Source organism: Mesocricetus auratus, unplaced genomic scaffold (assembly GCF_017639785.1).
Source record: "Mesocricetus auratus isolate SY011 unplaced genomic scaffold, BCM_Maur_2.0 Super-Scaffold_100010, whole genome shotgun sequence".
In the NCBI taxonomy this organism is placed as follows: Eukaryota; Metazoa; Chordata; class Mammalia; order Rodentia; family Cricetidae; genus Mesocricetus; species Mesocricetus auratus.
Window position 1 is genome coordinate 66,245,470 of NW_024429194.1, and position 27,269 is coordinate 66,272,738.

Consider the following 27,269-nt stretch of genomic DNA (forward strand, 5'->3'; position numbering starts at 1 on the left):
TGCACTTAGAGGGATTTTTATTCACGGATGCTCCTGGAGTAGGGCCTGGCCACAGAGTACTGAAACTCAAGTATCTGCAGGATGAGGGACATGCATCCCCAACTCTGAAGCATCCTAACTGTGTCAGCCACTACCACCAGCAGGGTTATGGTGAGGAAAGGGCTCTGGAGGCTGGGGCATGCTGGGTTCCAGAGTAGGAGGCCTAAGTGTGGTCCTTGCTTCTGTCTCTACGGGGAGAACAAAGTGAGTCCAGTTAACTCCCAGCTCCCATCAGCAATAGTCCCAACAGTACCCCAACCCTCACCCAGCCTGCCCTTGATTTAACACACTTAAGACATCAGGAAAGGTTAAGGAATTTTCTTTATTTTTTACAAATTAAGACTATGTAGATATATTTTTTAATCAAAAACACCTTTGTCTTCACAGTATGAGTTAGAGAATGCAGCCTGGGCTGAAAAACCAAAGAACTAGGAAAGAAAGTGGAAATGACAATGATACCTGTATTAAAAACTGTTAGCATTTTCTTTAAAAGTAGTTTTATATCTTATCATTCTTGGCACTGTTTCTAAAGAAAAACTCCTTTATCCCAAGCAAAAAAGCACAAGAGGTGGTGTCTGGCTTCAAGAGGTGGAACTAAGTCAGATCCTAGACCTTGCAAAGAACCACTTATGGAGAGTTGCTCATGTCCCTGGAGGGGAGGGGGGTTAAGGAGCCAGGGTGGAGGCAGCAGGCAAATGGGGCAGGGCCCCAGTGGCACTGAGCTACTCTGGGCACCACTACAGAGCAGTGTCGTGGGACAGTACAGCAGGAGCACGGTGTTCAGCTGCACTGGCTGTCATGTGGGCAGGGACAGCCCAGAGCGCCACCCTGCTAGTAATAGGGTCTCGGTGGTGGCTTGTTCCTTTGAACTGAAACCACAAATAGTCAGGGCCATGACAACTCCTGATGCCACCCTTCTGTGCAGACTGGTAGCCCACAGTTTGGTCACCTGGCTTCTGCCCAGACCTAAAATTTCTAGAAACAGGTGAACAAACCAGGCTAACTAAAGTGCATCTTTAAGTGAACATTGCCTACTGCCTCCAATCTCTGGCAGACAACAAAAATGCACTGAAGAACTGTTAGGAGTGCACCTTCAAGTTATCAGTCAATCCTCCCACCCCCTTCACCGCCCCCAAGGAAGTGCTCAGCTGGAGACTTGTCCCTTGCTGCAGTCCTTAGAGGCTTTTCTGGCAGGATTCAATACAACTAGTCCTGAGGTGCAACCATTCCCTTTCCTATCCTTCCCCCAAGACTCAACCACAGCCACCAAGTAGAGGCCAATCACTAACAAAGGTGATAATTTAAAAACCAACAACAAAAAGCTACAACAGGGAAACTTGAGAACTGTCATCTCTACCTTGCCATACATTCTTCCTTTTGTACTCAGGCCTTCCCACCCCACAGATGGAAAGCAGGTAGAGTCCCTGAGGGCACTCAGGGGTGGGAAAGGGAACACCCCCAAATCCACATTCCCTTCACCAGGGCAAGGCAGACAGGCGTTTGCCAGACCAACTCAGGCAGCAGAGGAACCAAAGCACCCACCAGGCTGACAACTCAGGACAAGTAAGGTCCTTCCCAGGGCAAACAGTGTCTCTGGACTGTGAAAACCAAACACAAGGGCCAAAGAGGCTCCAGCAACAGTGCAGGAGGGTCCGTCTGGAGGCATGGCAGAGAGGCGGACATCTGCTCCTCGCTCACCCTGGTGGACTGGCTGCCTGAGCAGAGTAAGAGGCTATGGATCAGCTGACAGAAAGGGAGCGTGAGAGAACCTCAGGAATATGAAGCCAAACTCCAAACTATATTCACTAATCAGTTTTTTGATCAAAAAATTCAAAATAGAGAACCCACAAAGTACAAAAGCTTTTCTGATGCTTTTCATTATCATAGAACACGGCACCCGTAATGTGTGCAGGGAAATGAGGCCGGGCGGGGGAGGAGTCAAGCTGGGGAGGCCGGGGGCCAATTCACTTCTTCTCTTTTTTCTTGTCCTACAAACAAAGAAAAACCACCTAAGTCTTTTTCCTGACATGCAAATCTAAATGTGCGAACGCTGGCAAAGGATGTGAAGGATCTGGACCACAAAGGATGAGAAATGCTTGCATGAACTGAGTCCTCCCAACCTTGGGTGCAAGCCCGAGAGAAAAGGAACAGAGCTCAGCAACTGAGAGGGGAGCAGTGTCATCTCCACTGTGCTCAGTGCAAACAGAACCACAACCCCACCTTGCCAATCCTCCACCCCACTGCACTCACTATCTTACCAAGGAAAGCTCAGAGGTTCATTGGCTCCTCTACCTCTGGACTACACTGGCTTTTCTTGGGAAAATTAAGGTTAACAAATGGATAGGACTGGAGAGATGGTTCAGTATTTAAAGCACTGACTGCTCTTGCAGAGGACCTGGGTTTGAATGTCAGCATACACACAGTGGCTCAGAACTGTCTCTTGGGGGTCATAATTGTAACTCTTCCAGGGAATCCAATGTACATGTATGTATACATGCACTCATATATATTTGTAAAAACTTTTAAAAACAATTGAAAAAGATTAACAAGTGGATAAAATGATCTCCTGACATTCACAAAGGACAGCTGTCATTACAACACCTTTTTCTGAGTCCTAGTATCTTTGTAACCTTAAATTCTTCCTAAGGTACCTTGCTCTCACAGACACCAAAGTTGTCTGCCACTGGAAACTCATCTCTGGGGTCAGTTAATATTTCAGGAAATTGTTTTCACGTGGTTTTTCTTTCTGTTAGCAAAGATTTGGGGTTCACCTGTTGAGGGAGGGCCCTGCCTTTCACATACTTTGTCCTACATAATGAGCGAACAACTTAGCAAACTCTCACATCCACACTGATGTGAGCAGGACCGCTCTCTCACACACAGGCTTTGGACTCACTAACCTTCTCGTTCAAAGCCAGGATCAGCATGAGCTTCCTGAAGAGCGTAACAAAATCTAAGAAGAGGTCGACGCAGTGCCTGAAAGAGAAGAAGCAGTTCCCTCACAGCACTGCCCACTTCCCTCACCAGAAGCCCCAACACTGCCAGGACATAAGGCTGCCCACCCGGGAGTCACTCCCTCCAACACCCCACCCCCATCAGAAAACAGACTGGGATCCCTTTCAACTCAACAAATCCATGAGGCACCAGGAGACCAGGCTTTATTCAAACAGAGACCAGGTCTGAACCTGCAACTACCAAGTACCAATGAGCAGTGATGAGACCTAAAGAACTGTTCCACTTAACAGACTCTGCACACCTCTCGTTGTTACCACAGAGAGGGGGGGGGGGGGGAGAGGGAGAGGGGGGAGGAGAGAGAGAGAGGGGGGGGAGGGAGGGAGGGAGAGAGAGAGAGAGAGAGCGAGCCCCTTTACTACTGGGTGCCTAGAGGAGGAGGAAGCCAATAAAACTGTGTGCTGGGGTCCAAAGCTCAGCTCCAGTACACAGCTTGTCTGGAGTAATTGCCCGGAGTGCTTGCCCAGCACTGATAAAGCCCTGGATCTAATCCCCATCATAAACCACTGGTGCATACATGTAATGTCGGCAGGTCATCCTTAGTTACTCAGTGAGTTCAAGGCCAGCCTGGACTGCATGAGACCTTGCTTCTTAACAACAACAACAACAACAACAACAACAACAACAACAAAATTTAACATACTTTCCCATGTATGTACAGCCATGAAATGGAACAGTTTGCGTCAACCTTTATTCAATGCAGACCAGCTTCCCATACTTACCAGATGTAATCCTTATCTCCATTTTCAGCCTTCTCAATAATGAGCTGAGTATCAAACAGGACAAAGCCACACATGACCAGCAGTCCCATATACAAGTTTGCCTAACAAACGAAAGAGACACAGTTACATGTGGTAGATGTAGTAGTGGGGAAAACAGCCCATTTCCTGCCTCTTACCCACTATGAAAACACACCACATGCTAACCCAGAAGACAGTAAAGCTCATATCACTTCTCAAGACACAATACGGTTTTCACTCCTTCAGGTCACTCATCTGCCCTGAGGCAAACAGTCTCCTCAGCTGTGCCTAACCATGCAGAGGGCCATGTCCTCAAGGGTCTCAAACACGCCCAAACAAGGTGAGGGCTCTAGAGCCACCTCTTTGGACTTAGACAAAGTATATGGGGCAAATGGCTGCTGGAGATTCAGTATAAAATCTCACCTGGAATAGCCACATGGATCCAAAGAAGAGGTTCCCCAGAGAGGACAAGAACATGAGGCTCATGGCTGACATCAGGATGCCTAATAAGACAGAGCAGAAGTTGTCAAGAGAAAGCCAATGCAGGGCAAAAACAATCCCACTAAGGTCATTTCTAACTATCTCCCCAAAGGAGGGTTTTTAGAGACTTGAGTTTTCCAGAAGAGGCGGCCTACTGACAGCTCTATAGAGCAGAGCCAGGGCCTGTCTTCCAGTCCCTACCTCCCAAGAAGAGGTAGCTCCGGCGCCTGGCATAGAGTGCACTCAAGCTGAAGCAGGTGAAGACCATGGCTGTGCCCATGAAGGCCGTGGGGAGGATGCTGTGAAAGAAAAGGCCATGAGTTGAGAGCTGCAACCATGTGCTCTGTATTTAGAAGGCATACTCACAAAGGTACAGAACACATGAAAACAGTTTACCTGGGATTGATAGCAATGCACAACTCCAAAGCAGGGCCCAGGCCAACTCCTAGAAAACAAACCCCCAGAACATAAAATTACCATCAATTCAATCACAGGTATTCATTCTCATTAAAAAACCCCAACACATGACCCAAAGCAATTCTTGTACTCTACCCTTTCATTCATAGATCTATCTTCCCCTCAGCTCAAAGCCATGGATGCTTTCAGGAAGAACAGAAATTAGAAAACAAAAAGGCAGAATGTCAAATATCATGTGTCCTTGAGATGTAGAATGGCCAGATCAGGGACCAAGTAGAAGGATGGAAACAGAGCCTGGCAGCCAGTGCCCTCAGTCCTGCAGGATTGAGCCCTTGGAGTGAAGGGCAGTCAGACCAGTTTCTCAGGTGATCACAAGGCAACAGGACAACTTGCTGCAGCCCAGCATTTCTTCTACTCTAGCTATTTCCTCCCTGATAATCTCCCCTAACACCTCAAATAACTAGTGTCCCCTAAGCCAAGTCCTCAATCTTTTCCTTTTTAAAATTTCCTAACACTGTACAGACTATCACTCAGAAGCTGGTGCATTTTAAAGAACTTTATCATATAGCTCCAATTTTATTTTCTTCATGATAACTCTAAAAGAGATGACTGGCTTTTTGTTTGTTTTTTTGTTTGAGACAGAGGTTTCTGTGACCCTGAGTATCTTGGAACTCCATCTGTAGACCAGGCTGGCCCTAAACTCAAAGAGATCTGCCTGCCTCTGCCTCCTGAGAGCTGGGACTAAAGATGTGAGCCACCACACCCAGCAAGAGATAGACTTTTAACCAGACTCTTAGTTTATATCTACTATTTAAAAAGTCATGAACCTCATTCATTTGAACTGCAACTATTTTTAGGTCACGGTTGCTAGCTACCAAATACTAGTTGGAAGGTGCTTAACTCTACATGCAAGACAGGAACAGTCTATATGTAACAAGGAAACAGTACAACGCAAAAGCAAACAAAAAAACCAACACTCAAATACAAGTGTGACTGACTTGTGGGTACAGAGCAAGGAGACCAAAAGAGAGAAATCACAGCAGTGTGATGGAATTTGGGGAAACTCTACTGAGAGAACTGTTCTTAAAGGATTGTACACAGACAAAAAGTATAAGTCACTTGGAAAATCAGAGCTAAACTTAGGCTTTAATCTAAACAAGAACTAAAAATAAACACTCTTCCACCCCATTAGACAACCTCTTCATATACCTGTGAGGAAAGCAAAGCCAGCAAGAAGTCCCAATCTTTTTCGTTCAGTTTCATGGCTATGAGGTGTTGCCATCAGCCAGATCATCAAGCCCAAGGAACCCAAGGCAGACAGCAGGCCAGCCTGTAAGAGCCAGTCAACAAACAAACAGTTCAGAGTTTTGTGTTTACTAGGCTCAAATGCTCATCTGATATTTCTAACATTTGCTTCTTCATCTAGAGGCAGAGAAAAGGTAGTATGTTCTCAGAGAGAATGAGGGGAGTGAAACCAGAGCCTGGAGGTGAGGACTAACACTGTGATCGCTACCAAGAGCACACTGCATCTGTAGGACAGCAGAAATGACCCCTTCTTGTTCACTTAAAAGAGAAAACAAATACCAGCTGACCTGAGTTATTTGATCCCTAGGACCCAAGTAGTTAAAGGAAAGAAACACATGTGCTGTGGTTCACTTGGGCTTACCCATGAGCCAATCCCAATCCTGGATGATGGGATTAAGGAAGGTTTGGGGGGGGAGGGTTTACAGAGGCTTGAACTTGGTCCTGCTGCCTCTGCTTTGCAGTGCTGGCAGTACAATGCTGTCTTCCTTCTAGAGGTTTAAAATTGCTCAGCTATTTTTGAATTTCCTATAGTAAATTACTTTTGTAACAAAAATAAATTTTTTAAAAGGGAATTTTAAATGAAAAACCCACCCCCAGGTATTAGGAGGAGAACTGAAGTTCCATTCTTCTCACTGATAGTAAGTGAAAGGTTACACACTTCAAGAGTAGATGCTGTATTAGTAACTGAGTGTTCCTGCAGCACTCCGCTCACATTTTCACAAAATGATCAACACCTAGCCTTACTTTATGTGTTTCTTTTTAAGAACACTTATTTGTCATATACTGTAGATTTCCAGATGTTGAGACAAGTATATTTTCTCCCTGAAATAAATCAACCATCGTAATAGCACTTTAGCATCATGTTGTTTTTGGTTAAAATCAGGAACAAAACTACAGAATGGGACAGGTAATGGTGGTGTACACCTTTAACTGCAATGCAGCACTTGGGGGTAGGAAGCAGGCAGAATATCTAGCCAGAGCTACATAAAAGCCTATCTAAAAGCATAAACTAGGCTGTCATGCAGCTTAGTGGGAAGAAGCATGTATGAAGGCTTGAGTTCAATCTCTGGCCCACAAAGGTGGCATTTGACCTGTAAGAGCAACATGTGAGTGAAGCATAACCCTAACCTCCACTGGGCAAGTCGTGAAAGATGAATCAAACTTCTCACTACTTCTCATGTTTGTAAAATGTACTGAACAGTGTGATCCTGGAATGGTTGAATCCCCAAATGCAAAGTCAGTTTGTATTGAGAACTGAGTACATTTTACATTCCTTCAAACAACAAAAATGCAAAAATAACACATAACCAGAAAATAAGACCTAAAATTTGCTTTGAACTCAAGGATCAAAGCCTCTCCCCTCTGAGTGCCTGGAGCAATTTTTCATATAACCCTTGGCAGAAGGTGCCTGAACAAAAGAACAGTTCATTACAGTGGCAAATGTCAACATAAATACCCCTCTGTATTTTTGCTAAAAAGGGCACTCCAAAGTTTGGCTACTAGGGAAACTTCAAACTTTTTGGTTCTTCTTCTTCATTTTTTTTTTTTTTTTTGGTTTTTCGAGACGGGTTTCTCTGTGGCTTTTTGGAGGCTGTCCTGGAACTCGCTCGGTAGTCCAGGCTGGTCTCGAACTTACAGAGATCCGCCTGCCTCTGCCTCCCGAGTGCTGGGATTAAAGGCGTGCGCCACCAACGCCCGGCTTTTTGGTTCTTCTTTAAGTAAAAAATGTGCCTTCTACTTTTGTTGGTCAAACCCAAAGTTGCCGAAGGTTTCTCCCAAGGATGCAGCACATAATTAAATGGGTCAAGCTTGTACAAGTCCAAACCTTGCCTACTCTGACAATTAATTATACAAATGGCATTTTGTTCCAAGCATCCACAGTCACTGAGGCAACAAAGAAGAAAAGATGGGACAGGCACCATGCCATAGAGGGCCAGCACCTGGTTCATGTGTGAGGACCGGATCTTGTATGTTAGCCAGTATCAACTGCCCACCTTTAGGATCAAGTACCCAGTGAAAGAAATTTGTGTTCAGTTTCTACAAAAGGAATGATTGCCAGAAAACTTAAACTACTGATAAGGACATTAAGGAGGGGCATAGGAATAGACCACCCTGCTAAGTTTTCTTCCTAATGGAGTGAGTTTGTGTTGCTGCCTCCAGAGAGAAACATCCTTACCTGAATGAAACGTGTGACCACATGGACATAGGCCCCTGCCGCCGCCACAAACATACAGAGTGCAAAGCTGGCATAGACCTTCTTCAGGTGCTGCTGTGTCGAGGGAGTTCTAGGAAAGAATGGTTATAAGACATCACGTCTGGACAAATCATTTCTTTGTAAGTGAAGTTATATTATCAACAGTTTGAGATATGTTCTGAAGAACATATAATAAAAAGGAATGTTTGGAAAATGGGTTAACAGAATCTGCCAGAGAAGAACCCAACCCCCAAATTATACGAGCAATCAGCACCCAACCAGAACAGGTGACTTGCTGGTGACTGCACAGCAGCCCCTACAACCTGGCTACTCCTGCTAGACTTCTCTGGAATCTAGCTCATTTGTTTACTGACACCTATAAAAATTACCCAACCAAGGAAAGAAATTAGGTATGACAAGAAATGCAGCAAGTGACGATAATCAAGGTTAAATCACTTACATATGGGAAAATTTCAAGAGGGCATCAAAGTTGATCTTCCGATCAAATATGTTCATGGTTCCGAACTCTGTTCAGCTCACTTGCTAAGAAGAAAAGATTATTTTGTAGACACCTCACATTTAAGAGCATAGTCTCATTAAAAAAAAAAAAGCAGTTAAAAGTCCCCCATTCAACTCTTTTATAGAGGACAAAAGACAGGAACATGAAACCATCTTCTCTCCAAAATTCTTGTACCATCATTTGATTTCTATTTATTATTTTAGAAGGTAATTACACTTTTTTTTTTCTAAGACAGGGTTTCTCTATGTAGCTTTGTAGACCAGGCTGGCCTCAAACTCACAGAGATCCACCCACCCCTGCCTCCCGAGTACTGGGATTAAAGGCCTGTGTCATTACTGCCTGGCAGTAATTACAATTTTTAAAGGACAAATTTGTCCTTTAAAAGATAGTTTATACCAGGCAGTGGTAGTACACACCTCTATAATCCCAGCACTTGGGAGGCAGAAGCCAACCTGGTCTACAGAGCAAATTCTAGCACAGGTTCCAAAGCTACACACAGAAACCCTGTCTTGAATTCCCCCCCCCCCAATAAAATGACAGTTTACAAGGTAATTTTTCAATTAGCAACCTAATTAAAGAAAGCTATCTGAGTTTTGACTGTTTTTTTATTGAATGTATGAGTAGCAACTGTCATGTGGAGGTCAGAGGACAACTTCTGGGAGTTAGTCCTTACCTTCTTTGTTGTTGTTTTTTGAGACAGGGTTTCTCTGTGGCTTTGGAGGCTGTCCTGGTACTAGCTCTAATAGACCAGGCTGGTCTTGAACTCAGAGATCAGCCTGCCTCTGCCTCCCGAGTGCTGGGACTAAAGACACGCGCTACCACCACCCAGCAGTTCTCACCTTCTACAGATGGTACTAGGTATTAGGGACTGAACTCAAGTCTTACACAGCAAGGGCTTCACCAGCCTTGGAACAATTATGTCACTGTTTCAAGACACTAGAGAACTAACTCTCTCAGAAAAAGTATCTCAAAGAGTAAAAAAAAAAAAAAAAAAAAAAAAAGCTATAAGGCTATTTATTCCTTTCAGACATGGTCCCACTATGTAAGCCCTAGCTGGCATTCCAATTATGTAGACCAGGTTGGCCTAAAACTCACAGAAATTTGTCTGCCTCCACCTCTGGAGTGCTGGGATTAAATGAGTGTGCCACCAAAAGAATGAAGTCAATTCTTGTACTAGCCTTGCATTCTAACATGCAAGCAATTTCCACTAACACATTTTTAAAAACTTCATGGAAAGTCACAATTTTTAAAATTTCTGTATCTCCATGAACATAAAGCACAAGAAAGAATTTTGTTATTTTTATACTATTAGAACCTTTTAAAATATTTATTTATTATATATACAGTATTCTGTCTGCATGTATGCCTGCAGGTCAGAGGGCACCAGACCTCATGACAGATGGTTGTCAGCCACCACGTGGTTGCTGGGAATTGAACTCAGGACCTCTGGAAGAGCAGTCAGTGCTCTTTAACCACTGAGTCATCTCTCCAGCCCTAGTATTAGAATCTTTAAAAAAAAATAGTGTGGCCGGGCGTTGGTGGCGCACGCCTTTAATCCCAGCACTCGGGAGGCAGAGGCAGGCGGATCTCTGTGAGTTCGAGGCCATTCTGGTCTACAAAGTGAGTTCCAGGACAGCCTCCAAAGCCACAGAGAAACCCTGTCTCGAAAAACAAAAAAAAAAAAAACAAAACAAACGAAAAAAATAGTGTGTGTGTGTGTGTGTGTAACTGAGCATATATACATGAGCATCACATGTATGCATTCAATACCCAAGGAGGCCAGAAGAAGGGATCTGATTACCTGGCACTGTAGTTATAGGAAATGGTGAGTCACCCGAGATGGGTACTGAAAACCAAACAGATCCCTCCCCTTTTTTTAGTGTTTTTGAGACAGGGTTTCTCTGTGGCTTTGGAGGCTGTCCTGGAACTAGCTCTTAGCTCTTGTAAACCAGGATGGTCTCGAACTCACAGAGATCCATCTGCCTCTGCCTCCCGAGTGCTGGAATTAAAGGCTTGCACCACCATTGCCTGGCTAGATCCCCTTTAAGAACTGCAAGTGCTCTTAATTGCTGAGTCACCTCTCCAGCTCCCACCAAACCATTTGTCTAAGACATGGCCTTACTAGAGGCTCTGACTAGACTGGATCTTACTACATAGACCAGGCTGGCCTCAAACTCAAGAGACCTGCCCACCTCTGCCTCCCAAGTGCTGGGGTTAAAGGTGTGTACCACCATGCTGGACTTCCTGGGAAACTTTCCTACAGAAAAACTGTAATCGTAAAAACTCCCTCTATAGTTTTTAAAATGTGGTGTGTACACTTCCATGCGTGTGCAATTGTGGACACAGCGTGTGTGCTGAGGTCAGAGGATGATGAGCTTGGGTCTTGGCCCTCACCTTCCACTTGAGACAGGCATTTGTTGTTCACTACTGCTATAGGCCAGGCTATCGTGAGCTGCTGGGGATCTATTATCTGCCTCCTATCTCCCTGTAGGAGCACTGGAATCAAATATGGGGGCAACCATGCCTGGCTTTTACATGGGTTCCAAGGACATACATTCAGGGCCTTGTGAGAAGGACATTACCTACTGAGCCACCTCATCAACCCTCACTCCAATATTCTCTTAGATTTCCCAAATATTAATAGCTGCCCTTTCCCTCCTCCATATATAATAATGTTTAACACAAAGACTTAAAATATTTTTCTTAAACTGTGTAGACAATGCTCTAGTACTTAATGTGTGGATATCCAGGAAACACTCATCAAAAGCAAAAAACTAGGATGCAACCTGACTTACAGACCTTATTCAGATTTTACCAACAGTCCCAATATGTCCAACAGCATTTTAGAACCAAAGCAGGGCATCTATTACCCCCTTTTCACTGTGATTCATGTGATCAAACATGTGAGCGATGCAACCCATACGCAGACATTTAAAAGCAAAAAACAAAACCCAAGCAAACCATATCCAGCTACATCACACCAATACTGTTAAGCTGGAGAAGTTTTGCTCCTTCCATCTCACATGCAATCCCAAACACATTCAGTCTAAGAACTAAGATCTGACCAAGAGCTTTCGTCTTTTCTAAACATAAACACACACACACACACACACACCAGTTCTTTCTAAACACACAATGCCCACTCTATTCCCAATCTACAAAAAGGGAGAGGGAAAGGCAAAGAACCATTAGCCTGCAACCAAAGTTATAATCCTAAAGTCAACTTCTGAGGTATAAAGATGCAGTTTGTAAGGGTGACAGTACCAGTGGTTTCCTGAAGTTCTCTTCCCCCAAAGAAAGCAATCACATAGGTACAGGTTGGTTTTCTCATCATGACCCTACTTACCTGGACTCTTGGTGAGAAGCTGTAGACCCTACCAAAGCTGCTACTCTCCTCTCCAGTCACTGGCCTCTGTGCCCTCTTGGTCTAGATGGTGCAACTATTGCAGACTGTTGCAAGGCCAAGCAGTCTTCCACAACCATGATGAATGCATTCTCCAGAGAGAACACTTACAGGATGGTACAATCCAGCAACTGGAAAGTGTCTTTAAGGCTTCCATTAACACTCTTAATGACATCCCTAGAGAGAATGTGCAACTTCCACAGCCAAGTTTCTCAGTATGCACAGTAGAAGCGCTAAAGTACCTCTTGCTTCCAATTTCAATCAGTAACAGCAATAGGGGGAGGGGACAAAAATACCCAGGGGGTTGTTAGTCAGAAAGGGGCAATACTCATGTAACCAGACCCTCTAAGGAAAAACTGTGAGAGAGTACACCAGCAGAAACTCTTCTTTCCCTGGTACTGACTGCCTCTTTCTGTGGCTTTCAGTTGATTAAAAAAAAAAAAAAAAAAAAGCTAGGGCTGGAGAGGGCTCAGCAGCTCTTTCACAGGACCAGGTTCAATCCTGGCACCAACATGTCAGCTGACAGCTGTAACTCCTGCTCCAGGGGATGCAAAACTCTCTTTTGAACTCTGAGGGCACCAGGTACCTGTGGTGCATAGATATAATTGAATGCACAACACCCACAATCTTAAGAAAAAAAAAAAAAAGAAGACAAAAGTCTGTGCAAGAATGAGGATGTCAAATACTCAAGTTTTTTCTTGACTTATTAGTAGCTTCGTTTAAAATACTAAAATATACAAAAACTTTCCCTTTTTTTGTCATTGTGGTGAAATACAGTTTTACTATGCAAGCCAAACCTTCAATCCTCAGTGTCCCAAGTGCTGTGACTGTGTGTGTCACACCAGGTTAAAACTTGTATATTTTTTGTTTGTTTTACTACCTACTACAATTTTTTAAAAAATGTGTGTGTGTGTGTATTGCTTCTCTGTGTAGACAAGACTGGCCTTGAACTTAGAGATCCTCCTGCTTCTGCCTACTGAGTGCTAGTATTAAAAGCCTGTGCCACCACACCCAGCCTACTTCAAACTAAGTGAAACAAGCTAACACATAACACAGCAATGCTAATGCTATTAGCACAGAGAGGGTGGAAGAGCAATGAAAGGCTCAAGAGGCAGCTCATATAAAGCACTTGCTTCACAGGCCTAATAAGCTAAGACCCATTCCCAGTGAAAACAGTGCTGACTCTCCAAAGTTGTCTTCTGGCTTCCACATACATGCTGTGTCATGTACACACCCATGGTCACACACCTCATATACCTACACAGTAATGAAAATTTTGAACTTTAAAAAAAGTAGTAATGTATATGCCGTATTTCATTTTGGAAATGTTAAAATGTAAGCGGGAAAGCAGGTCTCAGAACGAAGGAAATGTAACTTTGCTCTAGAGTTGTTCAAGGTGGGACAAGTAAAGGTATAAATAGAGATAAAATGCTCCCTCAAGGTTCCCCCCCCCCCCCCTTTCTTTTTTGAGACAAGGTCTCACTATGTAGCTGCCCTGGCTGGCCTGGAATTGACCAAAATAAAAAAAAATCCACCTGCTTTTGACTCCCAAGTGCTAGCATTTAAGGTGTATGTTGCCATGCCTGGCCCTGACATATACATTAAAAAATAAGGGGCTGGAGAGATGGCTCAGCGGTTAAGAGCACTGACTGTTCTTCCAGAGGTCCTGAGTTCAATTCCCAGCGACCACACGATGGCTCACAACCACCTTGAATGAGATCTGGTGCCCTCTGCTGGCGTGCAGACACAGAAGACTGTATATACAATAAATAAATAAAAATCCAAATTAGAGTGTTTTATATGGCACCAGACTCTCTTCTGTATTGGGCAATGTGTTCAATTTTTCTCTTCTTTTTCCATTTTTCTTTCCTTCTTTTTTTGAAACAGGGTTTCTCTGTGTAACTTTGGGGCCTGTCCTGAAACTAGCTCTGTAGACCAGGCTGACCTTGAATTTACAAAGATTGGCCTGCCACCCCAAACTACAAAACAAAAAGCAAGAGCCAGGAAGAATATAACTAATCCCAGCATGGATGGCTGAACAGGGTAGTGTTCGGCAGTGCCCTGTCTTTCATAGCTGAGACTTAACTAAAAACAAGACCACCCCCAGTCTGAGGGAATGGCTCAGCGACAGAGCACTTGAGGACTATGACCAAGGTCCTACATTCAATTCTCAGGACTGAAACACACACAAACACATGCACACAACAAAAACTCCCAAGCTTACTGCACAGTTTATTTCCATGACCTCCTTTTGCTTGGCAGGATAAAGACTAGTCTGTCTTGTTAAATCCGTTTCCGTTCCAGGGACCCTTCTTACCCTTGTCCTAAAACAAAAGGTTATTATCTAATAGTGGTCACGCCTTCAAAGTGGTGGCGGTGAGGGGGTGGGGGTGGGGGTAGGGTGGGAAATGCGTGCACTCTGCACCTGCAAGCACTGGAGACAGTTTGGTGATAAGAATGCTTTCATAACATGTAAAAGGCCCTACCGCACCACTGAGAAAAAAAATGTTTTCATTTCAACACATAGTACATACAGTACAAATGGGATATGCAAAAGCCTCTATATCTACTCAAAGTATCACAGTTGAAAACTATAGGAGTTGCCTCAATGTACACAATCTAACAACATTAATAAGCCAAAGAAACACTATTTAGAGAAACATTTAGATACTAGACTGTGAATTACTTTGTTTTACCCTCCTGTTGTATCACTTCAACTATGTTGACTGCTCTCCCTGCAGCTCCATTAGGGATCAAACTGGTAAGTAATAGAAAAACTCAGGGCTGATGACTGATTAAATGTGCTTGCTGCCAAACCTGACAAACTGAGTTTGATCCCCTGGGTCCACATGTAAGAGAACCAAATCCTAAATGCTGTCCTCTGACCTCTGACCTCTATATACATGCTCCTCTACACACAAGAAATGATGTAATCTTAAAGAGAAGGCCAGGATTGTCACTTTTGACTAGTTTTCAGCCTCTGGACATCCACCCTTAGTATGGCGACACTGTAGGTGTGGCTCTAACCAATCCCTAGCACCCAACACTTTCCACAGTAAGTGTCTAGCACTAAACTTCGCTGTGCTTCAGTTTCATCATTTACAAACCAGTTACCTACAATGCTCTTCATGGGGTTGAGCATTAAGTGAGATAGTACAACTAAGTGCTTAGAATATCACACTGCACAGGACAAGCTCACTTCCTGCTCACCAACGTCTGCTTTTAGTAGACTTCTATTTAAGCCTGATTTACATAGATCATATAAATTGTTTATAAATATGAAGGTTTAATAGTTAAACAGATATGGAAGAAGTCTAAGAAAACAAACTGAAATTTGAAGTCTAAGAAAACAAACTGAAATTTGAAGGAGCCAGATTAAATCCCATTCCTAGTTAAAACTTTCCTCTAACCATTTACTGTTCCTCCTGCCCCAGAGGGCCATGTGGTGTTTTGAGACAGCCTAGTAACTAGTTGATAGGTGGCCATGGTAGAGTTTGTTCAAGTTAACTTTGTTATTAGCTTGACGCTTTTGCTATTTTAGGAAATACTCGGCTCAGTTTCAAGACATCCTAGGTTTCCTGTTTTATCGAGGGCGGGCCTACATCATTAAGAGACCTGAGGTCCTAGAGCTCTCTCTTAGCTTGACCCCAAATCCCTGGGTTAGGCTACCACTGCATTTATCTCTAGAGAAGGCTGCCTCAGAACCAGTCATGACTGAAGGAATGTCTTCCACTTTCAATTCTTTTGAGACAGGGTCTCTCTATGTATCCCTGGCCATTCTGAAACTTGAATGCAGAGAGGTCTGACTGCCTCTGCCTCTGGAGTGCTGGGATTAAACCAATGCACCACTACACTTGGCTCAATTTTTTTTTAACCAAGTCTGAAACTACTGAATCTCCCTCTTTAAAACCAGAACTCTTTGACAGAAGTGAAGCATAAGAAGGTTGCAATGTCCTAAATACATAATCTTCCATTAGAAACCATTAATCCCACATCCATTAATACCTTGTTTATCCCCCCCAAGAAAGAACAAGCATAGGGGCTGGAAAGATGATGACTCAGAACACTGGCTGTTCTCCCAGAGGACCCGGTTACAATTCCTAGCACACACATGGCAGTTCACAATTGTTGTTAACTCCAAGATCTGACACCCTCACACATACATTTGGGCAAAACACCAAAGCACATAAAATAAAAATAAATAAAAAGAACAAGCATTAACTAGGAACAAAAGAGTTCTATAACTTCAACATTCCTTAGCTAGCCTATTCAGAGTGGAACCTACTCAAATGCAATCCAATCTCTACAGCCTTTCTCTCGTCTTGAATAATGTATTTGGGGAATGTGTGCTACCATGAAATCTGGTAGAAACCTTAGGAGAACAAGACTAGATGAAATAGACATTTATACCAGAACCTATAGCCAAGTCAAACTAGCAAAGAAAAACTTAGAAGTGAGAACATTATGAGTAGTTTCCCCAAAGGAGTTTAATACCCTTGGGGAGTTTATGAAATAAAATGAAACTCTTCAAGTCAATACATTATCTCCAATGATAGTAAGTGTCAGTCTGATCCCTTCTGGATATACAGGGACAGAGTTCAAATGGTCGAATTAACACAGCAGGGGGTAGGATGGAGAGGTAACTCACAATCTAGTATTTAAATATATAAAAGTGTTTTGACTTGTTACCTTGGTTGTTAAATTGTATACCCTGAGACACAACCCCAATCAGCCCATGAAAAAAAGCAGGAAACAGTCCCACATTCAAGTATTTTTTTTAAAACAGCAGTATAATAGTGGCAAGAGAATCAGATCTAGAGTTACAAATCCTACCTTTTCCACCACATAACCTTGAGAGAAAATAATTTTACTTAATTTGACCCCCTCTTCAACTGTTACCAACTCTCAGAAAAATACATATGCCCCTCAGTGGTGGCTCATGTCTTCAATTTCAGCAGTACGCTGGAGGCGATTAGGTCTCCAGGTTTGAGGCCAGCCTGGTCTACAGAGTGAGTTCCAAGGCAGGTAGGGTCACACAGAGAAACTGTCTCAAAAAAAAAAAAAAAAGTATGATTTCTTTGTAAGACTAACCCAAGGTGACTGACTTGGGTCAGAGTCAGGTTCCTGACACCCACAACAAAAAAGTAAGTTTCCAATACGGCAATTTCATAACTCCACAAAACACATGTTGATTCCTACCACACTCATGAACAGGAACTCTATCTGTAACAAGGAGGAAAAACTGGAAATGCTAAATATTCTAATTAATTTTTCCTTTTCCTAATCATTAGGAAAGCCAGGCTTTTTCGTTCAGATCAACAGGGAAAGAACAAGGTTGTAAAACCTTATTTCTACATGATGGAATAAAGGAAGATCCAAGTTACAGACGGTATTTCTCAAGGACTCAATTCTCTACTGGAGGAAAATTGAAGAGACTCTAAATGTCAACTTACTCTCCAAGCTAGAACCGGAACAACTTTAGACAATGAAGAAACACCGAAGAAAATAAATGTAACAATTACAGACCTCAGTGTTCACAGAAGCCATGAAAACGTGATTATGCAATCCAGGGAAATCTTTCCTGACCCCTATCTCTTAAACTACTCATACAGTCCCAGGACAAATTATACATAAATATCAATAAGTAACTAGAAATTCTGCCATTGACCTTTAACCTTAAGTTCCTTGTGTTTCAGGCAGTCAGCTCTACTGAAGTGTTACACATTCACAAGTGTTTGTGTAACTGGAGAGTCTCAAGTTCAAAGTGGTTTTGTTGTGGTTTGGTCAACAGAAGCCTGATTGGACAGGAAATGCAACCTGGTCTGGCCTGAGATAGCTTGTCCTTGTTGGTTAAAAAAAAAAAAAAAAAAGAAATGCCCAAACCTACTTATCATATGTTCAGAAAGTCGGTCCAAGGGAAAAACCGCCCATCGCTGCCCTTCCGGAGCCGACTTTGGGACTTGCACAGGGTTCAGCCCCAAGCAATCAAGGCCACCTCTCCTGTCCACAGGTAATCTATCAGCTCACAGAGGGGCTGCGACGTGGGGCTGGGAAACCAGGCCAAGCCCGGGTCTTCTCACCTCCAAACTCTACCGTTGGCTTCCAAGTAACTAAGGAATCTCGCGTGTCACAGACAAGTGTGACATCACCCGGCCCGCCGTGACAGGGCAGTCCGCCCGACCAGGCCTAACTCGAGTCCCGGACCCCGGCGGCTCACCCAGGTCAGGCGGAGGGAACCCGAGAAGGCGCAGGCAAGCCGCGAAAGCTGGGTGGGGTGGAGTGATCACAAACAATACAGCTTTCCCTTTCGTTTTTACCTACGAGTCAGTGGCGGGGGACCGGACTCGAATTCAAGCCCTGAACTCGGCTGAGGGGAAGAGGGGGTGGAAACTGAAACCGACGCAAATCGACGGGCCTTCGCCACAAAACCTGGCCTAAAGGCCCGGGAGACCCCGCAGACTCGCCCCCGCCCCGCCCCCGCCGGCGCTGCCGCGCATGCGCGGCACTAGTTCTCCGAGTCCTTCCCGGCCCAGCTCCGATCTCGACGCCGAGCCGGCCTGGTTCCGAGAGAACGAGCCGTCCGAAAACGGAAGCCACTACCCACTCCCGCGCCCGCTCCCTCAGCACCCCTCGCTCCCGGTTTGCCTCGTCCTAGCTTCGCACGTACCTTCTCAGTCCACCACTCAGGAGCTCCCCAGCTCTGCCAAAACCGGATGTGCTCTGAGTCTCCCCGGGTTGGCTCCGGAGCTCTACCCACACCCGTTCCCCCCCCCCCAGGAATCCCCGCCCCCAACCCGCCCAGGCACGTCCTCATTGGTCTTTGGCTGCGCTTCTGCCTTTCCATTGGCTTACGTTCATAAGCAGCTGCTTACGTCAGCGTCATCGGCTAATGTATTTGTCAAGACTATGGCCACCAACCGACACCGGAGCCACAGGCCTCCGCCTTCTTCCCCTAAGAAGGAGGAATGTCTGTCTGACGCCCCATCAGTAGGGACGGTGAAGTGGGGTGTGTCAGTCCCGAGACCGCTGCCAAGGGAGACCTCATGACACTAACAACCACAGCGCCAATAGGCTTCTCGTGGAATAGTAAAGAGGGAAAACTCCTCCCTGGGACCTTTTAACAGGGAATATAGTGGAGCTTAAGCTTCAGAGCACCTTTGAAGGTTCAGCCATTCTACAGGAACCCAAGGACCCCTGCTTAGAGGTCACGTGCTGGTCCTGGAGCCCCAAGCAAACGGGCCATGACGATCGTTTTCCTATTCACCTGCATGGAAGTGGGTGGTTCTTTATAGTTACCAAGGACCCTGCAAGTCAGGTGTTAACAGAGCAGCCAAGACTGGTCTTGCACACCTAACCAGCTCTTCGGAGACCTGGCCAATGGAGGTCAAAGAGCAGGCGCTTTCTTTAAGGCGTGTCCCTAGCCGGAACACACCAGTTCTTGCCCAGCAGGACGTTTCCTGTTGGGAAAAATTTATCAAAATGAACGAAAAAATTTTAAATTAAACTGTTATGTCTAGAGAAGCTCCGTTTTATGCTAGGCATCCATCCTGGTGACCACCTGTCATTTGTCTCTGACCCCAGTCCCTGAAAGATAAGTGACCCCATCCAAACAAGTACTGCTGTGACTATCTACTTGTTATGATTGCTTTTTTTTTGCTTCTGTAATTTGCTTAAGCAGACATCCAAAGATTGTTTTGAGTTGCCTTAGTCACTTAACTTGGCAGAGCACAACAGTTTTTATTTACTTGCATAGGCACTGAAGGTCTCCATGTGGTTTTCCCCTTTTCCCATTTTAGCAATCTCAAATTTAGCTCTGAGATTGTTCATCCTAATAGCAATTAATCTTTTCATTATAATTGGATTCAGTCTATGGTCTTTTCCTAGGTGTCACAAACCCCATAACAAAGAAAGAAAAACTAACAAAACTTTTTTGTCCCTAAGTATATGTAGCTCAGGCTGGTCACAAATTCAACTCAGATTAGCCTTCAATCCACCTTCACAGTACTGGGCTAATAAGGCATGCACCACCAAACCCTACTTCTGGATGCTTTTGAGACCTGCTCCAAACGGCCTATTTAAAACATTGCGCTAGAATGAATCAATACATCTTTCAAAAATGCACATTTCAGGCCAGGCATGATGACACAGGGCTTTAATCCCAGCACTCAGGAGGCAGAGGAGGCGGATCTCTGTGAGTTCCTGGCCAGCCTGGTCTACTAAGTGAGTTTTAGAGTGAGTTTCAGGACAGCTGAGACTATGCAGAAAAACTCTGTCTTAAAAAACAAATAAGCAAACAAACAAAAAATAAAACCCAGGTGAATAGACAAACAGAATGTGGTGTAACTATACAATGAAATATTATTTAGCCATAAAAAAGGTTGAAGGCCAAGTGTGGTGGTAATCTCAAACCTTGGCTTCATAATGAGTTCAAGGTTAATTTAGTGTCTTAGATACTGTTTGATTGCCGTTAGTCCATGGTCATGGCAGGAAGCAGACAGGCATGGCGCTGGAGCAGTAGTTGAAAGCTTTACATTCTCATCCACAGGTGACAGGAGGGGGGAATATGGGAAGGCGGGGAGCCGCAGTTGACTGGACCCTTCTATATCAGTCATCCATCAAGAAAATGCACCACAGGCTTGCCCGTAGGCCAAGGTAGTGGCAGATTTTCTTAATAGGAGTTCCCTCTTCCAAAATGATTCGTTTGTGTCAAGCTGACTTAAAATAGCCAACAGTAGTATATTAATGTATGCTAACTAGTATCTATACTAATATAATTAGCATATGGATATATGTTTTGTTTTGCTGGAATTAAAGGTGCGTACCACCATGCCCCACAGCTATCTACCTGTTGATGAACCTTTGGGTTCTTTCTACTTCCTGATGACTACAGTATTATGAACAATGCTGCTACAGAAAACTATCACCAGATGTGAGCCCTTTAACAGCTGTGCAGTAAATAAACATCTTTTCCTCATAAAGTTATTCATTCAGCTGAGTATTTTGCTATAGTATCACAAAAAGTACTAGGCCAATGGAAAGTTCAATTGCTAGATCATAACTTTACTGTTTATGTTTATTTATCTGAAAGGGAAAACCACTTTAATTTCTCACCAGCAGTACATGAAAGTTTCAATTTCTCTAATCATTGCCAACATTTTTTTTGCCAAATGTTTTGATTTATTGATATTTTAGCAGATATGTGGTAGTTTGAATGTAATTGACCCCCCATAATCTCATAGAGAGAGGCACTATTAGGCAGTGTGGCTTTGTTGGAAGAAGTGTGTCACTGTGCAGGTGGGTTTTAAGGTTTCTTATGCTCAAGATACCATCCAGTGACTCAGCCGATTTTCTATTGCCTGCAAGATGTAGAACTCTCAGTTACTACTCCATCATCAGATCTGCTGGCACGCTGCCATGCTCCCTATCATGATGATAATGTACTGAATCTCTGAAACTCTAACAAGCCACCCCAATTATGTTATCTTTATAAGAATTGCCTTGGTCATGGTGGTGGTACATGCCTTTCATCCCAGCACTCGGGAGGCAGAGGCAGGTGGATCTCTGTGAGTTTGAGGCCAGCCTGGTTCCAGGACAGCCAGAGTTACATAGAGAAATCCTGTCTCCAAAAACCAGAAAAAAGAGTTGCCGTGGTCATGGTGTCTCTTCACAGCAATAGAAACCCTAACTAAGACAGAAGTTGGTACCAGGGACTGGGGGTGTTGCTGTGATAGGCCTGACCATGTGTTTGTTTGGACTTTGGTACTTTGGGTTAGGAAAGCAGTGGAATACTTTAAGCACTGCTTGATGGGCCACACTAGTAGGAGCATGGGAGACAGTGGTGCTGAGTGTGATTTAATTAGCTGTGGGGGATGACTCAAGAGGTTTCTGAGAATTTTAATATGTTGGCTAGAGATCATTCTTGTGATATTTTGGGGAAGAAAGTGGTGAAGCCAAGATATGGATTGATATCATTTTTTTTCTTTTTGGTTTTTCAAGACAGGACTCAGAGATCCACCTGCCTGTACCTCCCAATTGCTGGGTTTATTTATTATGCGTACAGTATTCTGTCTGCATGTCTGCAGGCCAGAAGAGGGCACCAGATCTCATTACAGATGGTTGTGAGCCACCATGTGGTTGCTGGGAATTGAACTCAGAACCTTTGGAAGAACAGTCAGTGTTCTTAACCTCTGAGCAATCTCTCCAGCCCCAATTGCTGGGTTTAAAGGCGAGTACCACAACATCTGGTTTATGAGCTGATATCTTACTATGACTTGTCTTGCTAATGATTATTTTTTTGAGAGTTTCCCAGTAGCTATGAAGCCAGTCCTAGAACTCTGTAGAACAACCTGGCCTTGAACTCACAGAGATTCTCCTGCCTCTGCCTCCCGAGTGCTGGGACTAAAGATTCGTGCCACCACTGCCCAGCTGCTAATAACTAATTATGTTGAGTATCTCTTTATCAAATCGTTTTCCCAATTTAATAGCAGTTCATTTACCCCCCCTCTTTTTTTTTTTCAAGACAAGGTGTCTCTATGTAGTCCTGGCTGACCTGGAACTCAATTTGTAGACCAGGCTTGCCTTGAACTCACTGAGATCCACCTGCCTCTGGCTCCCAAGTGCTGAGATTAAAGGTATACACCACTACCGTCCAGCTCATTTATCATTTTCTAAAAGATATATTTATTTATTATGTATACAGTGTTCTCCCTGCATTTAAGCCTGCACACCAGAAGAGGGCACCAGATCTCATTACAGATGGTTGTGAGCCACCGTGTGGTTGCTGGGAATTGAACTCAGGACCTTTGGAAGAACAGCCAGTGCTCTTAACCACTGAGCCATCTCTCCAGCCCCCTCATTTATCCTTTTTATAATTGTGTGAGATAGGCTTTCATGTATCTAAGACTGACTTTGAAATTACTATGTTTGAGGATGAACTTGAACTTTTGCCTCCTAAGTGCTGGGATTATGCAGAGCTGGGGCTCACACTCAGGACCTCAAGCATGCTAGGCTAGGCAAGCACTCTGCTCACTGAATCACATCCCCAATTCCTGTGAATGTTCTTTATGTGGTCTTGGTACTTGTCTGATATATGGTTTGCAAATACTTTCACCAATTTTATGTATTTTGTTGTTGTTAATGGTGCAATGAAGCAAAAACAGTTTAATTTTAATATCTATTTTTCTTTGGTTGCCTCATGTGACATGTATAATAATGCAATACATTTTAATTAAAATGTTTATATAGCCGGGCGTTGGTGGCACACGCCTTTAATCCCAGCACTCGGGAGGCAGAGGCAGGCGGATCTCTGTGAGTTCGAGGCCAGCCCGGTCTACAGAGCGAGTGCCAGGACAGCCTCCAAAACTACACAGAGAAACCCTGTCTCGAAAAATCAAAAAAAAAATGTTTATATAATTGGGTCCAGGAATCATGTTCCTGAAGCCTCACAAACCTTAAGCAAAACCCTGTTTGGGAGGCTGGAGAGATGGTTCTACTAGCCCCAGAGGACCCTGGTTTTATTCCCAACACCCACTTGGCTGCTACAACATGCAATAACCCCAGTTCCAAGGATCCAATGCCCTCTTCTAGTCCTGGTAGGTAGTGGATTTATGTAACACACATACATATGTGTAGACAAAACACCTATACATATACACATAAGTAAAATAAATAAACCTTTTCAAAACAAAACATAACCTTCTTTCCACAACTGAGGAGTGGGGAATTAGATTATACCTTTTAAAGGTTGGTGCTATGGTTTTACTGAAAACTCAAAGGCTCTTATGTTTGAACACTTGGTTCCAAGCTGGTGGTGCTATTTGGGAAGCTGTAGAACTTTTGGAGGGTGGGGCCTAGATACAGGAAGTAGATTTCTGGCAAGTGAGTCCTAGGTATAACTAGACCCTACTTTTAGCACTCCCTCCCTCTACCTCCCTTCCTCCAGTTATTTTTTTGGGGGGCGGGGATTCGAGACAGGGTTTCTCTGTGGCTTTGGAGGCTGTCCTGGAACTAGCTCTTGTAGACAAGGCTGGTCTCAAACAGAAATCCACCTGCCTCTCTGCCTCCCGAGTGCTGGGATTCAAGGCTAACTAAATAAAGGTGTGCACCACTACTGTCCAGCATTGTAGGCCTTCTCATTAGAGAAATGGGGGCTTTTTTCTTTTTTTTTTTTCAGGAAGCAGTTTGTTATGACCCAGCATCATCTTTCTATGGTGGTGGTTCTCAACCTGTGGGTCTCCACCCCTTTGGGATAGAATGACCTTTTCACAGGGGTCATATATCAGATATCCTGCATAACATGTTTGCATTACAATTCACAACAGTAGCAAAGTTACAGTTATGCAGTAGTAATGAAATAATTTTATGTTTGGGGGTCCCCACAGCATGAAGTATTAGAGGATTGCAGCATTAGGAAGGTTGAGGACCACGGCTCTATGGGAATTTTCATCAACAGCAGAGACAAATTTCCCAGAACAGATTTTTATGTTTTTGGTTTATTGTCTTCTATATAGATTGTTTTATCTTCTGATTTGATAATTTAAAGTACTGGGCAGTGAGGCTAAAGACCAGTAATGGGAGAGAGAGATGTACTAAGGAGGGCTGGTAGGAGATTGGTAGTAAAGTTGCATATGCTCTTTCCTGTGTGACCCTGTCTTAGGGTTTTATTGCTGTGAAGAGACACCATGATCTCTGTAAGTTTGGTGTCACCTTGGTCTACAGTGCAAGTTCCAGGACAGGCTCCAAAGCTACACAGAGGAATCCTGCCTCGAAAAAAATAAAAACCAAAAAGTAAAAACACAAACAAAAAGATGGAAGAGTGTTATGTAGCAATTCCCTTGAAATTGAAACATTCATTACTGGAGGGAGGGAGGGGATAAGGACACTCGGGGGAAGTCAGCAACCTTAAGTCTGGGGAAGCAGAAACACGGGGTTACAGGGCCCCTCCTCAAGGTCTGATGAACCACAAACAAGCACTGGGCAACAGGCATGCTCCCACAAATTGAGCTGCTTGCCAGAGTTCCCAGTCTGTCAAGCGCCTGGAAATGGTGATGGGGGGACTCCATGAATGGAACGTTCATGAATTTTCACTCATACTTGGTGATGTAGCTGCCTCGAGTTATCCATGTGCCTATAAGTAACCCCTCACCCTTATTCCTCAAAGTATCCCCAGTAAACTCACTGGTTTGCCAAGTTGAACTTGATGGAATAATTTATTTGGTCTTGCTTCAATGTCCTATCTGGGGTATGTAAACTGTTATTTATTCATGTTTCCTCAGGAAAAGTCACATAACAAAAGAGGGAGAGGGTGATGGAAGTTTACAGAAAGGTCCAGAAAGCCACTGAGACCAGTGGAAAACTAGGGTTTTGTTAATACATTCCAAAAGTGTGTTTGTGTGTGTGGGGGGGGTATTTTTTTTTTTATCTGTTAGGTCAGGTTATATCTGTTAGTCATGGGAAGGTAAAGCAAAGAATGGCTATTTAGTAGGATTAACATGGCCAAAACTAAATTTAATTAGGACCTGAACTATCCCATGCTCTTCTATCCCAAGCCTGCCTTTTTTCTACGAATTCTCGTGGGTGAGGGGAATGGTGCATGTGACTGTATGTGCATATATAAATGGAGGCCTGAGGAGACCCTCTCATGTCATCTTCATGAATGTTGCCTGTTTGCATTAAGCCAGGGTCTCAACACGAGCCTGGAGTTCACCAACAGACTGGGCACAGTAGCCAGCTAACCCCAGAGATCTTCATGTCCTTACCCTGTGATTACAAGTACAGGTCACCACGGGTGATGGAGATGAAAGTCAAATCTTTCTGTTTGTGAGGCAAGTACTTTATCTGCTGGGCTATCTCCCTGTCCCTACACCCCTTTTCTTATAATCAATTTTAGGAACTTTGTTACAGTAACAAAATAAACTAATAGACCAAGGAAATGGCCTCATTCCTTGGATCTCAGCAAGTTTGTAGCGGTTTCACAGGTTAGCGTTGCTGTGTGGTTCCTAAGGCTCACAAAAAGCTACACATCCTCTTCCTAGATCTCTGCTTCCGGTATAGTTCTAGGTGCTTCTGGCTTGTGAGCTTGAGAGTCTTTAAGAGGACACATGTGGGTGCTTTGGGCAATAGTTCCAGGAGACCCCAGTTTGAGAAGGGAACCCCCAGTGGATCTCATGTGCCTGGACCAAGTTCCTATCACACAGAATCCACAGGTCAAGTGAAACAGTTGTTGTTTCATGTGACCAAGTTTGGGGTGGTAAAGATAATGGCATACTGAACATTCTATACATCAGTAAGAACAAAATGAACACAATAGGCAAATGTCATTGTCTGGGTAATTAACCCAGCCATAGCAATCAGGAACACATGTGGTGCAGAGTCATACATGCAGCCAAACACCCATATACATTAAAGTATTTTTTTAACTAAAAAAGTTATTAAGCCAACATTTGTTGATTGTGAGCAACAGGTACAGGTCATTATCCTTCTCTGCATTTTCTCTATTCCACACTTTTCATATATGTATAAGTCAGCTTGGTAGCACTCTAGCTAAATGGTCAATTAATTTATAAAGAGAGAAGTTTACTCTGGCTGACATTGGTAGATGTTCCAGTCTGAGAACCACAGTTCTCATTTTTCTAGGTCTCTGGTGTGGGTAGCACACAATGTCAGAAATGAATATTAGGGCCAACCACTTTTATCAAGAGGCAGGAAGAAAAACCATTTTAAGGAAAAACCATTTCATGGACATGCCCCAATGGCCTAATGGTCATACACAGCCTTACCTCCTAAAAGTCCTACCAACTCTTTCTTTTTTTTGGGGGGGGGTTTTACGAGACAGGGTTTCTCTGTATTGTTTTGGAGGCTATCGATCCAGCCCGGCCTCGAACTCACAGAGATCCGCCTGCCTCTGCCTCCCGAGTGCTGGGATTAAAGGCATGCACCACCACCGCCCGGCTCCTACCAACTCTTAAGAGCCTACAGATTATGGGAGAATATTATTTTAAAGTGTGTGGAATTTGTTTAACTCTGAAACTGTGATTCTTTGCCTATCTGAAACACCTGATGGTCTAATAACGAGCGGAATGGCCCGTGGTGAGGCAGGAGCAAGGATAGGAGGGGCTGGCAGGCAGAGAGGATAAATCTGAGAACCGGAAGAAGCACAAG

At 43.9% G+C, this 27,269-nt stretch overlaps 1 protein-coding gene across 8 annotated transcripts; it reads right to left on the reverse strand.

Moving 5' to 3' along the window:
* Window positions 1-27,269, reverse strand: Tmbim6 (transmembrane BAX inhibitor motif containing 6). Of its 8 annotated transcripts, XM_040753838.1 has the most exons (12): window positions 27,255-27,269; window positions 22,851-22,855; window positions 18,778-18,810; window positions 8,648-8,730; window positions 8,170-8,278; window positions 5,898-6,018; window positions 4,668-4,716; window positions 4,473-4,570; window positions 4,215-4,294; window positions 3,774-3,874; window positions 2,940-3,015; window positions 1-227 (listed from the first exon to the last, which is right to left on the reverse strand). In XM_040753838.1, the coding sequence occupies exons 4-12, from the start codon at window positions 8,701-8,703 to the stop codon at window positions 18-20; spliced, it is 900 nt and encodes a 299-aa protein (XP_040609772.1). In that variant the 5' UTR covers window positions 8,704-8,730; window positions 18,778-18,810; window positions 22,851-22,855; window positions 27,255-27,269; the 3' UTR covers window positions 1-17. The 8 variants fall into 8 exon arrangements, with proteins under 8 accessions (XP_040609772.1, XP_040609778.1, XP_040609771.1 ...); XM_040753844.1 differs by lacking the exon at window positions 18,778-18,810 and having other exon boundaries at window positions 8,648-8,726; window positions 27,255-27,267; XM_040753837.1 differs by lacking the exons at window positions 22,851-22,855; window positions 27,255-27,269 and having other exon boundaries at window positions 18,778-18,892.